Source organism: Heterodontus francisci, chromosome 12 (genome assembly GCF_036365525.1).
Source record: "Heterodontus francisci isolate sHetFra1 chromosome 12, sHetFra1.hap1, whole genome shotgun sequence".
Taxonomy (NCBI): domain Eukaryota; kingdom Metazoa; phylum Chordata; class Chondrichthyes; order Heterodontiformes; family Heterodontidae; genus Heterodontus; species Heterodontus francisci.
This window is the reverse complement of record NC_090382.1, coordinates 70,941,913-70,955,572: the sequence shown is the minus strand read 5'-3', so window position 1 is coordinate 70,955,572 and position 13,660 is coordinate 70,941,913. Positions and strand designations below refer to the sequence as shown.

At 43.9% G+C, this 13,660-nt stretch overlaps 1 protein-coding gene across 1 annotated transcript in view; it reads right to left on the bottom strand.

The window, feature by feature from the left end:
* LOC137375707 (protein FAM13B-like) overlaps positions 1 to 13,660 on the bottom strand; it is a 214,896-nt gene that overhangs the window by 88,284 nt on the left and 112,952 nt on the right. Inside the window, exon 11 of the mRNA XM_068043092.1 lies at positions 2,629 to 2,686. Within this exon, the coding sequence (XP_067899193.1) occupies positions 2,629 to 2,686 (58 nt within the window). The remainder of the gene's footprint in view (positions 1 to 2,628; positions 2,687 to 13,660) is intronic.

The window sequence follows — 13,660 nt, the reverse complement described above, 5'->3', positions numbered from 1 at the left end:
TCCTGGTCACCATTCACCAGAAATGGAACTGAACCAGCCACATAAATGCTGTGGCTACAACAGCAGGTCAGAGGCTGGGGATTCTGTGGCGAACAGCTCACCTCCTGACTCCCCAATTGCCTTCCATCATCTACAAGGCACAAGTCAAGAGTGTGATGGAATACTCTCCACTTGTCTGGATGGGTGCAGCTCTAACATTCAAGAAGCTCGACACCATCCATGACAAAAGCAGTCTGCTTGATTGGCACTCCTTCCACCACCGACGCACAGTGGCAGTGTGTACCATTTACAAGATGCACTGCAGCAACGCACCGAGGCTCTTTAGACAGCACCTTCCAACCCATCGACTTCTACCACCTAGATGGACAAGAGCAGCAATGCATGGGAACACCACCACCTGCAAGTTCCCCTCCAAGCCACACACCATCCTGACTTAGAACTATATCGCCATTCCTTCACAGTTGCTGGGTCAAAAACCTGGAACTCCCTTCCCAACAGCACTGTTGGTGTACCTACGCCCCAAGGACAGCAGCGGTTCAAGAAGGCAGCTCACCACCACCTTCTCAAGGGCAATTAGGGATGGGCGATAAATGCTGGCATAGCCAGCAACACTCAGATCCCCCAAACGAATAAAAAAAAAGTTTGCCTTCCAAATTGCTTGCTGTACTTAGATGTCGGAGATTAGTGTACAAAGACAACCAGGTCCCTCTGAATACCAACATATCCCAGTCCCTCATAATTTAATATTCTGCTTTTCTATATTTCCTAGCAAAGTGGACTCTCACTTCCCCACATTATACTTCACCTACACTTAAACTATTTATATCCCTTTTACAGCCACTGTATTCTCCTCACAGCTTACTTTCCCACCTAACTTATTGTCAGAAAACTTGGATACATTAAACTTGGTCCCCTCATTTAAATCATTGATATAAATTGTAAATAGCTGAGGCTCAAGCATTAATCCTTATGGTATCCCCACTCGTTACAGCCTGCCAACCCAAAAACGATGCGTTCAACTATCAGCTTTATGCTATTCACTAACTCTACAATTATTTCATTAAACAATAAATCATTAATGATCTCAAATCAGGTGGTCAGAGAAATCATCATGGTATCAGCAGAAAAAATGATGAGAACAATTAGCACCTGATTGTTTTTAATCTTTGGTAGCAAGAAATGGGACTGGCAACAAACAAAACAAAAATAAATGGCTTTAAAGCAGAATGAAAATCATCAGCTGCATTAGTTCACAAAGTACCATTTAGAGAACAAAGTCACCTGACAATGCAGCGGCCCACTGACGTCATCAGCGCGCTCCAAACTGCGCACATGCACAAACGGCCTCCTGCGCGCTGAGATGTTGCACATGCGCAGCCTATGCCTTGCCAGGACAAACATTCTCCCTCCTCAGCCACTAACTCCAGGTTGCATGCTCCCTGCTCCCCCCAACCCCCTCGCTCGCTTCCCCTCCCCCATCCCTCTAGACGCTCGCTCTAGGCCGCGCCACTTCCCTCCTCTTGGCCACTCTCTCCCATGTTCGATCATTCGTCACCGCTCTGCCCGAAGAAGCAAGGTGGGCCCTGAGGGGTGACGGGGCAACCTAGGAGCGAGTGGCCGAGAGGAGGGAAGCGGAGTGGCCTAGAGCTAGCGGGGGGAGGGGCGGGCGGGACAGGGAAGACGGGGGAGGGGGGAGAAACGGAGAGCGGGATGCTGGGTGGGGAACAGAGCGGGATGTGAGGGCGGGGGGAGAGCAGGATGTGGGGCAGGGAAGACAGGGGGGAGGAGAAGGGGTAGGAGGAGAGTGGGGAGCGGGCGTCCTGAGAGTGGGATCGTGAAAAGGAGGGAGTGAGCGGCAGGATGGCACTGAAACCCCTCAGAATTATGGAGAGTGCACAGCACTGTCAGAGGTGCTGTCTTTCTGAGGAGACTTTAAACAGTGCAACATTCTCAGAGCAACATCCACTGTGTACTGCCATGGGTTCAAGTTGTTTTTCTGTGATAAATTGAGCACCACCATCTTTAATCCTGGCAGCTGCCTGAACGTCGCAGACAGTGACATTTCAGTGGAAGAGGCTGCATTTGCGCATGTGCTAGTACAATGCCACCAAGTGATTGCGTTGTCAGCAAATGCAGCCTTTACAGAAACACAGGAGGCAGAAGAGGCACAGAGTCTGGAAATTGATGGCTTTGAAATGCTTAATTTATTAATTTTTATGTTATGAATTAACGTGCACTTTTTTTGAATCTTAATGTGGAATTCTTTGTGCTTCATTCAGCTGTAAATGGCAATGACACGAGATCTACATTTTTTTTCCCCCAAAAGCTCCATCACATCCCATCAGCCCCTATGATTAGCTCACTTGAATTCAAAACTAGTGCTCTTGATAATTCCAAGTTCAAATCATTCGTCACTATTAGGAGTTTCTCTTAAAGAAAACCACTTGTTCACTCCCATGGTTATTCTCATTAATTTGGAGCTAATTAAAATAATTAATTCTTTAAATGGATCCATAAACCAAGAAAATAAGTTTATTCTGCAAGATGACTTTCGAGCTTATATGTAAAAATCATAAAACAAGTATTTCACATGCAATTATATAAACCTTCTAAAATGTTCTTACTCACCAAAGTTAATTTTAAAGAACTATCTACATCAATTTCAGGAGCAGAAGCACTTTCTTGCCTGCAAAAAACATAGTAAAAGGATACTTAAGATATTGCTTTTGATTTGTTTTCCAACACAGGTTCCCAAATAACCAGGAGTCCTTCTGTAGTTTCAAAAAGGCAAGCAATATACGTCACCATAGCTCCCATTTGAAATTCATCATATTTCAATATATATTAGTTTGAAAACTAATTACAGGTGCCTTCATTGTCATAGCCCTCAAAATGTATTATAGATCACGAATTTAAATACAGCTTTTACAAACAGAAGTACCATCAAATTACTAGCAATGGTATTTTAGCTGAATTGCCCAAAGTCCCAGTGCTTATAGTAGGAATGTAATTATACTGCTATCTCAAAAAGTGTAACAAAGCCCATTAACAGCTTGAATGCTGCAATTATAACTTTGGTAAACAGATCTTCCAAATATCTGTAACTGGTAATCTAACAGCAATGTCTCAAGAAACATTTTTTCACCTCCAATTTTCTCCCGAAAGTCTCAAGTATGATTTCACATGCATCAGTAGTACTCTAGATGGCTTGGTCATTTTTCATATTTGAGCCTAGACATTGGCTATAAGCAAGCTACGCAACTGTGTCAGACAGTCAACCTGTATCCTTTCCACCAAGAATTCCTGAATGGCAAACTGAGACACTGTTGTCCAGATTAAAGAGGTGAATTGTACAACATTTTTGCTGCTCCACCTAGAGATAATTCAGCATAGACTAGGGGTCAAATCTAGCATCTTTCTCGTCATAATGCATTTGCTCATAAAACCAATAATCAAGTGGAAAATACATTCGATAAAATTTCAGAAATTGTTTGTTCATTAACTTAATGCACAATTAGGTTTTCGTTCAAAAGCTAAAAAAATTTCCATTCATTGGATTAACTCTGGCCAGATTCAAGATTTTTAGTAATATAGCAGCACACTGGTAATAATGGACTACTTGTACTCATTATAATTCTTTAGCCTCCTAGGTATTGTACAGAACAGATCGAAAATAAAGCTCCCTCGTATCTTTGCACTTCAGTTGAAATGAAAATTATGTGCATCTCTCTATCTACCATTCATTTCTCACTATTCCAACAAATATTCAGGAAAGATAGAGCAGTAAAAGAGGTGGGGATATGGGAGCGCTAATTAAGAATGATGTTACAGTTGGGCAGGGGGTGAGGGGTCAAGGTTTGGGAAGGACCAGGATAATGAAGAGAATTCAGATGCTCTTTAAGCACAAAAAGTGCCATAAGTCAGCATCTCAAACAGCCTCTCCTAATCAAAATCCTACTGCCTGGCTTCATATGCCCATCCCTATTTAAAACTGTGGGCAGAGGTGTGAAGGGGAGTATCTGGCACCTCAAAACCAGATAGCTTCAGGCAGATGGGGCTCATCAGCCTTGGTTGGCAACCTACCTAGGAGAAGGAACGCTCTGATTTTAACCTCCCCCCCCCCCACCCCAGGTACGGGCCAAATAGCAAAGTCTCCGTAGGCTAGCAATGCGGAAGAACACAGACAGTGCCAATGGACCAGATGGCAATATAGAAAGGGCAGGTGAAAATTAAAACCTGCATCCTTTCAACTGCTGTGCTCATGGCACACATTGCACCAGTGCAGCATTAGATGGCTCGAACGAGAAATTGGAAGCAGCTCCTCACAAACCTCACCCACTTAAATTTACTCAATGCTCAACAACCTGCAAAATCAAACTGACCAACATATCAGGCTACCAAGTCCTGTGGCGATGGGAAAGCTGCGACAGGGACAGGTAAAGGATGCTACTGGCAGTCTTCAGTCATAACCCTGCACACAGGTGGCCTCAGGGTGATGGTAGCTCTCCACTAATCGGGGCAGATGTACTGTCTGTATCCTCCCAAGGTGACAGAGCAGACCTTATTAGGTAAAGCGCTGCTCTCCCCAATCTGGGGAAGGGGAGGAAAAGGTAACCTAAACAAGAGTCTGCCCTTCCTGCACCTGCCAGGTCACCAATCATTGAGGTCAAAACAAAAAAAACTCAAATTCAAAAGGACAACTAACTATTGGATGACACTCTATGACTTGGCTCATGGAATGTTCGAACACTTTTACCTAATGGTAAAAGACCAGAGCATAGAACAGCCCTCACAGCCAGAACACTGGGCAGGTACGATACTGACGTAGCCACTTTAAGTGAAACAAGGTTTGGAGAGCAGTCTCATCTTGAAGTAGGCACAAGCTACATACTCTACTGGATTGGCAAGGCCAAGAACCAGTCTCAACAGTCAGGTGGGGGCTTTGTCATTCGATCTGAATTGGCACGGAAATTCGACTTACTTCCCAAGAGTATCAATGACCCACCCATGGTACTTGGAATAAGTCTTGCTAGAAAACAGTATGCAACACTCATCAGTGCCTATGCACCAGTGACACACACACAGACGAGGTCAAAGAAGCATTCCATGATGATCTCAGCAAGATCCCAGAGGAGTACCACACCAGAACAAACTCATCATCCTTAGTGATTTCAATGCCCGCATTGGTACAGACTATAATACATGGAGGGGAGTACTGGAACACCATGGCATTTGTACAGTAAACTCCAATGGCCAGTCTCTTCTTTCTAAGTGTAGCACGTTTGACCACACCAGCATAAACAAACAATCTTCCAAGAAACTGATAAATTGCAAACATGGATGCACCCAGATCTGTACACTGGCACACGTTGGACTACATTACTGTACAACCGAAACCTTAAGGTATGTGCTCTACCCACTGCCTTTGAGGCACTGAATGCTGGTCAGACGATCAGCTTGTCAGGAGCATCATGTCCTTGAAGATAACACCTAAAGCATTACGACAGTCAAACCACAAAAGGAAGCTTGATGGAACTATCCTAAAAGATTCGACCAAGAGACAGGAACTGGAACAAAAATTAGTCATGGAGCTTGCTGGTCTCCCAGAAGATAACAGAAATATTGAAGATTCTTGAAAGAAATTAAGGGATGTCACTCATGGAAGCACCAAGATTGGTTCGACAACCACCAAGCCACTTAGATGATGTGCACAGTGCTCACGGATCCTACATATTTGACCAAAGAGTCATCAGCAAGAAAAGCCAGATACCAGCAAGCTAAACACACATGCAGGCCAAACTAAGAGATGAAGAACCGATGGTGGGAGAAGGCGGCTGCTAAGATGCAGAAAGCTGCCAATAAGCATGACCGGAAGGCTTTCCATGAAGGTTTCCGATCTGTATGGTCCCAAACTCAACGTCCTCTCAGCAGACAGCAATCAGCTCCTAACTAACAGACAGCAGCTTCTCTCTCGTTGGGCAGAGTATTTTAACGATCTTCTGAACGAAGAATCCACAGTGTGCAACGATGCTATTGAATCACTTCCACAGCATCACATTCTGGATGAGCTTGCCCACGATCCATCTCAAGCTAAAGTCACCAAGGCCATAAAGCAAGCTACATATTCTACTGTGGGTAAGTACTCGAAAACTGATGGCATTCCACCTGAGCATTCTAGTATGGAGGATCTCACATAGTTGGGAAACTCACTAGCCTCTTTTGCCTAATCTGGTGCCAGGGCATTGTGCCCCAATAGAAGGACGCTTCCATAACTCACCTGAACAATGGAAAGGAAGCAAGGCCATCTGTGACAATCATCACGGTATTTCACTTCTCACCGAGTGAGGAAAATTCTTGCAAGGGTACCCCCAACAGGATTGTTACTCATCTTACACTCTGCATATCCAGAATCACAATGTGGCTTTCGTGTTGGATGAGGAACGGTCAGTGATCTTCATGGCAAGTCAAATTTCAAGAAAAGTCACACGAACAGAATAAAGACCTTGACATGGCAATCATTGACCTGACCAAGGCCTTCAACACAGTAAACTGTGAAGGCCTATGGAAGGTGCTATACAAATATGGCTGCCCTGAAATGCTGATCAAGGTCATCCACTCATTTCATGATGGCCAGTGTGATGCAGAACGTCGCCTGATCAGATGCCTTTTCTGTCACCAATGGCAAAAAGCAAGGCTGCGTAATGGCTCCAGTTCTGTTTTCCAACTATTTTTTGGCCATGCTCTTGTAAGCACTCAAAGATCTTAACACAGGAGTTCCCATTCAGTTCAAGACAGATGGAAACCCCTGCAATCTGCAAAGGCTCAAGGCTCACAAAGATCAAAGATCAGCTACTAAGTGACCTCTTATTTGCCGACGACTGTGCTCTCATAGCACACATTCCGGAGGAGATCCAGCTGTTTGTTGACCGCTTTGCCCAAGCCTCTGAACGCTTTGCCTTACAATAAGTCTGAAAAAGACAGATCTTGTACCAACCTGTCCCTGCCACAAACTCCAAGACCTCAGTCACAATCAACATTACACCCCTCAACTCAGTTCAGAAGTTGCGCTATTTTGGGAGTATCCTCTCTAACACCATGTTGGATGATTGAAATCACTCAGCATTCAGCAGGCTTACTCACAGCCTTTGGAGACAGCATGGAGTCGGTCTCAAAACAAAGATCAAAGTGTACCAGGCAGTGGGTCAGTGCAGTCTCCTCTACATTGGGGAGACCAAATTGGGTGACTGCTTTGCGGAACACTCTGCTCAGTCCACAAGTATGATCCCGAGCTTCTGGTTGATTGCCATTTTAATCCTCCATCCTGCTCGAATGCCCACATTTCAGTCCTTGGCCTGCTGCAGTGTTCCAGTGAACATCAACGTAAGCTCAAGGAACAGCACCTCATTTTCTGACTGGGTACTCTACATCCCTCTGGACTCAATATGGAGTTCAGTAATTTCAGACCATGAGCCCCATTATTTTGTTTATTATTTTTATATATTTAAAAAAAAAATTTAAACCATGTACTAGTCAAACTTATTTTTCATGTTTGTTGCTTTCGTATACACCTATTCATTATTCTGCCATTAGTACTCTATCTGGACTCATGCTTAGTCTTTTGCTACAACTATTTAGCACTCCATTTGCTTTCTGTTCCATGACATCTGCCATTTAACCTCTCCTCCCTCAGTCCTATCACAGTCCTTCCTTCTTGTTCTACTTCCCCTCCCACCCTCTCTCACTTGGTCAAAGACTATTACATTTCAACTTTTGCCAGTTCTGATGAAGGGTCACAGACCTGAAACATTAACTCTGTTTTCCTCTCCACAGATGCTGTCTGACCTACTGAGTATTTCCAGCACTTTCTGTTCTCATTACAGTGGTTCTCACATGACTTCTTTACAGCTGGGAGGCATAGGCAATCTACCAATGTCACAAAGCAACTAGATGCATTCCACCTTTGTTGCTTAAGATCTATCTGCAACATCAAGCGGCAAGACAAAATTCCCTAGCACCAAATTTCTTGCAAGCTGCCGCATACCTGGTATCAAGAGCATGTTCAGAGGTCAGCTTTGGGTTGGCCACATGGCTCGCATGGAGGATTCCTGCATACCAAAGGCACTATTCTACAGCCAGCTGAGCACGGAAACCCACACCATAGGACGTCCCAAACTTAGATACAAAGATATTTTGAAAGCCTATCGCAGAGCATGTAATTTGGACCCCACTAAATGGGGAAGAAACAATCATGGACAGATCCAAATTGAGAAGTCTCTGACATCAAGCAATTCTTAACATTTGAGGAGAACAGTGTAAGGTTCCTATATAACAAGTATGAGCATGTCACAAAGTCAGTGCCTTCACCCACCCCTTCAATAGTGATTTGATATGCAATATTTACAATCGGATCTACAAATTAAGATTTGGTTTAACATCACAAGACGACACCAACCTAGATGGTGGACAACCAGTCTCCTTGCTGAACACTCATCCATCGAAACAACAGGAGACTCCATCATCACAGTTCTAAATAGAAAGGACCTAATACACGGTTCTAAGACTGTAAGTATTTGATTTGAGTTGAGGAACAGGGGGAGCTATTACATTATTGGGAGTTCTTTTTTTAAAAAAAGTTGATCTCCAAACATGCAGAAGGAGACAGATGAGCAAGTTTGTCTGCAAGTTTCAAAGGCATCTAGCAAAAATATAGTAACATGAAAACACTTAACTGCCTTAATATAGATTGGGAAAAACAGTGCTAAAGGTGAGGAAGAAGAATTTCTGTTGGGTACACGAGAACTTTCTTGATTAAGACCGTAAAGCAAGGGAGAAGTGCTTATGAGGAAAGACTGCAAAGTGCAGGAGGGGCAGCTATGAGCAACAGTCTCTGTGCTGCAGGAAAGAATCTAGAAAAAAAAATTCTAAATCTGAAAAACTGACGTGGAGCCCGAGAAACTACAGCGAAGTGATAACTCAGGCAAGTGTATATTCAGTTTAGCATTTAAATAATTAGATCTAGAAGGAATTAAAAATCAACTAAATATAGGATACCAACAGTTAAAGGTTCTGAATTTTCAATAAATTAATCTTATGACATATATAACTAAGAGTTAAGTAAATAGAGCCGATAAAAAAAACAAGGAGCAAAGCAGAGGGAAAGAGCCAGAACAGGAGTATTTTTTTTTTTAAAAAGGCCCTAATTTTAATTAAATAAATAAAACAAGATTTATATAGGGATAGCAGTGCAGGTGGTGTGCTGTAACAGTAACATTTGGACAATTATAGAAAACGCTGCGATCCCAGACAACAATATCTGTAGTAAGTGGCTCACAAACTTCAGCTCAGAGTGGTTCAGCTAGACTCCAAGGTGCAGACATTACAGGTCATCAGGAAGAATTTGCTGTTATTGCTACTTTAACACAAGAAAACACCCCAATCTACTTCACAGGAGCATTATAAAGCAAAATCTGACACCGGGCCTCAGAATGCAATCTTGCTGAGTCTTGCTGTGATGGCCAAAGAGGTAGGTTTTAAGGAGTGTCTTAAAGGAGGAAAGGAAGGTTGGGGTGTTTGGGGGTGGGGGTGGAGGAAGGGTTAAGGAGAGAATTCCAGACCTTAAGGTTTTGACAGCTGAAGGCACAGCCTGCAATGGCAAATCAATTAAAACTGGGGATACTCAAGAGGCCAGAATCAAAAAAACGCAGATATCTCAAAGGGTTGTGGGGCTGGAGAAGCTTACAGAGATACAAAGGAATTTGAAAACAAGGATGAGAATTTGAAAACTGAGGCATTGCTTAACCAGGAGCTAATGCAGGTCATTGAGCACGGGGTGATGGATAAACACGCAAGGACACAGGCAGCAGAGTTTTGAATATCTCAAGTTTACTGTGGGTAGAATTTGGGAGGCCAGCCAGGAGTGCATTGGAATAGTTAAGTCTAAATGTAATAAAGACATGAATGAGGATTTCAACAGATGAGCTGAGACAGGGCAGATTCAGGTGATCTTATGGAGGTGGAAACAGGCAGTCTTAATGATAATGTAGATGTGTGATCAGAAGCTCATCTCGGAGTCAAATAGAACACCAAGGTTGTGAGCAGTCTGGTCCAACCTCAGGCAATTGCCATGGAGAGGGATGGAGTCGGTAGCTAGGAAACACAGAGTTTGCAGCATGGACCGAAGACAATGGCTTCAGTCTTCCGAATACCCAACTGTAAGAGATTTCAGTCCATCCAGTACTGGATGTCAGACAGGCAGTCCAAAAATTTAGCAATAGTGGAAGTGGTGAGACAGAGCTAGGTGGCAGACATTTAAGGTGATATTCCATAACTCTCAAAGATATATTCCATTGAGGAAGAAAGACTCTACCAGAAGGATGCACCATCCATGGCTAACTAAGGAAGTTAAGGATGATATTAAATTGAAAGAAAAGACATACAATGCTGCAAAGATTAGTGGCAGGCCAGAAGATTCAGAAAATTTTAAACACAAGCATAGGATACTTAAAACAAAAAAAAGTGAGAAATTGGGAGTATGAGTGAAAACTAGCAAGAAATATCGACAGACAGTAAAAGCTCCCACAAATATATAAAAAGGATAAGAGTAGCTAAATTGAGCACTGGTCCCTGAGAGGGCAAAACTGGGGAATGGGAAACGGGAAACAGCAGAGGCTTTGAAAAAGTATGTTGTGTTCGTCTTCACAGCTGAAGACACTAAAAAGCATCCCAACACTAACAGTGGAAAATCAAGAGGCAAAAGGGAGGGAGGAACTTAAAACAATCACTACCACCAGAGAAAAAGTAACAGGACTCATGGGACTGAAGGCTGACAAGTCTGCCGAACCTGATGGCCTGCATTCTAGAATCTTAAAGGAAGCAGCTGCAGAGATAACAGACCAAGTGGTTCTAATCTCCCAAAATTCCCTAGATCCTGGAAAGATCCCAGCGGATTGGAAAACTGCAAATGTAACACCTCTGTTCAAGAAAGGAGGGAGACAGAAAGCAGGAAACTATAAGCCAGTTAGCCTAACATGTGTCGTTGGGAAAATGCTAGAATCCATTATTAAAGAGGCAGAACCATAGAGAAATTATGACATGGAAGGAGGCCATTCAGCCCGTCGTGTCCGTGCCAGCCATAAAAACTAGCTGCCCAATCTAATCCCACTTTGCAGCACTTCAGGTAGATGTCCAGGCACTTTTTAAAAGAATTAAGGGTTTCTGCCTCCACCACTGTTCCTTGCAGTGAATTCCAGACACCCATCACCCTCTGGGTGAAAAAGTTTTTCCACATGTCCCCTCTAATCCTTCTATCAATCGCCTTAAATCTGTGCCCTCTGGTAATTGACCTCTCCGCTAGGGGAAAACAGGTCCTTCCTGTCTATTCCATCTAGGCCCCTCATAATTTTGTACACCTCAATTAAGTCACCCCTCAACCTCCTCTGTTCTAAGGAAAACAACCTATCCAATCTTTCCTCATAGCTGCAACTTGAGTGTCCTGACAACATTCTTGTAAATCTCCTTTGTACTCTCTCCCGAGCAATTCTGTCCTTGCTGTAATGTGGTGACCAGAACTGTATGCAATACTCCAACTATGGCCTAACCAGTGTTTTATACAGTTCCAGCATTACATCACTGCTTTGAATTCAATACCTCGGCCAATAAAGGAAAGCATTCCATATTCCTTCTTCACCACTGTCTACCTGCCCTCCCACCTTCAGGGATCTGTGGACATGCACTCCAAGGTCTCTCACTTGTTCTACCCCTCTCAATATCCTCCCACTTTTTGTGTATTCCCCCTCTATTTGCCCTTCCCAAATGCATTACCTCACACTTATCTGGATTGAATACCATTTGCCACTTTTCCGCCCACTCAATCAAACCATTGATATCTTTCTGGAGTCTACAGCTATCCTCTTCGCTATCAATTTTTGTGTCATCAGCAATTTCCCAATCATGCCTCCCACATTTAAGTCCAAATCATTAAAACGTACCACAAACAGCAAGGGACCCAACACTGAGCCCTGTAGAACGCCACTGGAAACAGCTTTCCATTCACAAAAACATCCATCGACTACTACCCTTTGTTTCCTGGCCCTGAGCCAATTCTGAATGCAACCTGCCACATTCCCCTGTATCCCATGGGCTTTCATTTTACTGACCAGTCTGCCATGTGGGACCTCGTCAAATGCCTTACTAAAATCCATGTAGACCACATCCACTGCACTTCCCTCATCAATCCGGGGGGGGGGGGGGGGGGCGGGGGCATGTTTATTTAAGGTGGAGATTGAAATCACCAAGAATCAGAAGGTGTTTGGTGCAGAGGCTGAGAGAGAAAAGCAGCAAAGATATCACGGGAGAAATTTTTTCTGATGCGCAGTGGAGAACTAGGATTTTAAATGAGAGGTAGAAGGGTAGAACCAGGCAAGATGCTCAAAGGAGGAGAAAATCACCAGAAGTGGGAGATAAGCTAAGGTGTAATTTGGTGATAAAAGCTACAGTGCCACTGCGACAGTCTTGACAGGGACAGTGGTGGAAGGTATAATATCTGGCTGCACAGTTTCATTTAGGGGAAAGGTGTCGTCACCACTCAACTAGGTTCCCGTCAAGGCCATATGTCGATGCAATCATCCATGCTAAGTCTGTGGATGGCAAGGGCTTCGTTACCTGGACACTTTGATCCAGGAGGAAGTCACACCTCTTAGGTAATGTTGTGGTGCAGGTCTCGTTACTGGTCAGGGACTGCGTGTGCAGCACCGGAGGAGCCTCAGCATTTGCACTTATCGAACACGTGCAAAATTCTTACTACCTGTCTAGATGAGGACAAAGTCTACAGAATGGATGTGCAAACTGACCATGGCACAAGAGGCCATTCAAGTGAGGGGTGTGAAAAGGAGTATGATAGCAATAGGGAAATAGTATAGTCAGGGGGACAAATACTGTTCTCTGCAGCCACGACCAGGAGTCCCGCAAGCTGCGTTGTCTCCCCAGTGCCAAGGTTAAGGTTAATTCCTCACGGATGGAGAAGAACATGAGTTTTTTTTGTGTGTGGGGTGGGGTGGGGGGGGGGGGGGGGAAGAAGAGCCAGGTGTGGTGGCCCATGTAGGAACCAACAACATAGGTAGAACGAGGGATGGGGTTCTGCTGAGAGATAGTTTCAGGAGCTAGGTTAGAAATTAAAATCCAGAATTTCATAGCTAATGGCTCCATTAGCAATGCAGAGATTATGTGCAAATTTGCAAAGGGATAAACATATTAGAAAGTTAAATGCGTGGCCTAAAGAGTGGTGTGGGTGGAAGGAGTTTCACTTCATGAGCCACTGACACCAGTACTGGGGAAAGATGGAGCGGACTCGTTGAGGCAGGCTCCACATAAAGTCCTGGCAAATTGAATAACTAGGGCAGTATATAGTGATTTAAACTAATGAAGACAGCTGAAAGGATTCAGGAGAAGACAGATTCACGTGCAGTATGAGGAATGTCTCAAAGCTGTAGAGCAAAGTAAAAATTTGGGTCAAAGCAATAGAGTTGATCAGGAAGGAACAAAGCTTAAGAACACAAGAAATAGGAGCAGGAGTAGTCAACCATATGGCCCATTGAGCCTGCTCTGCCATTCAAAACAATCAATGCTGATCTTCAGATTCAACTCCACTTTCCTGCACACTTGC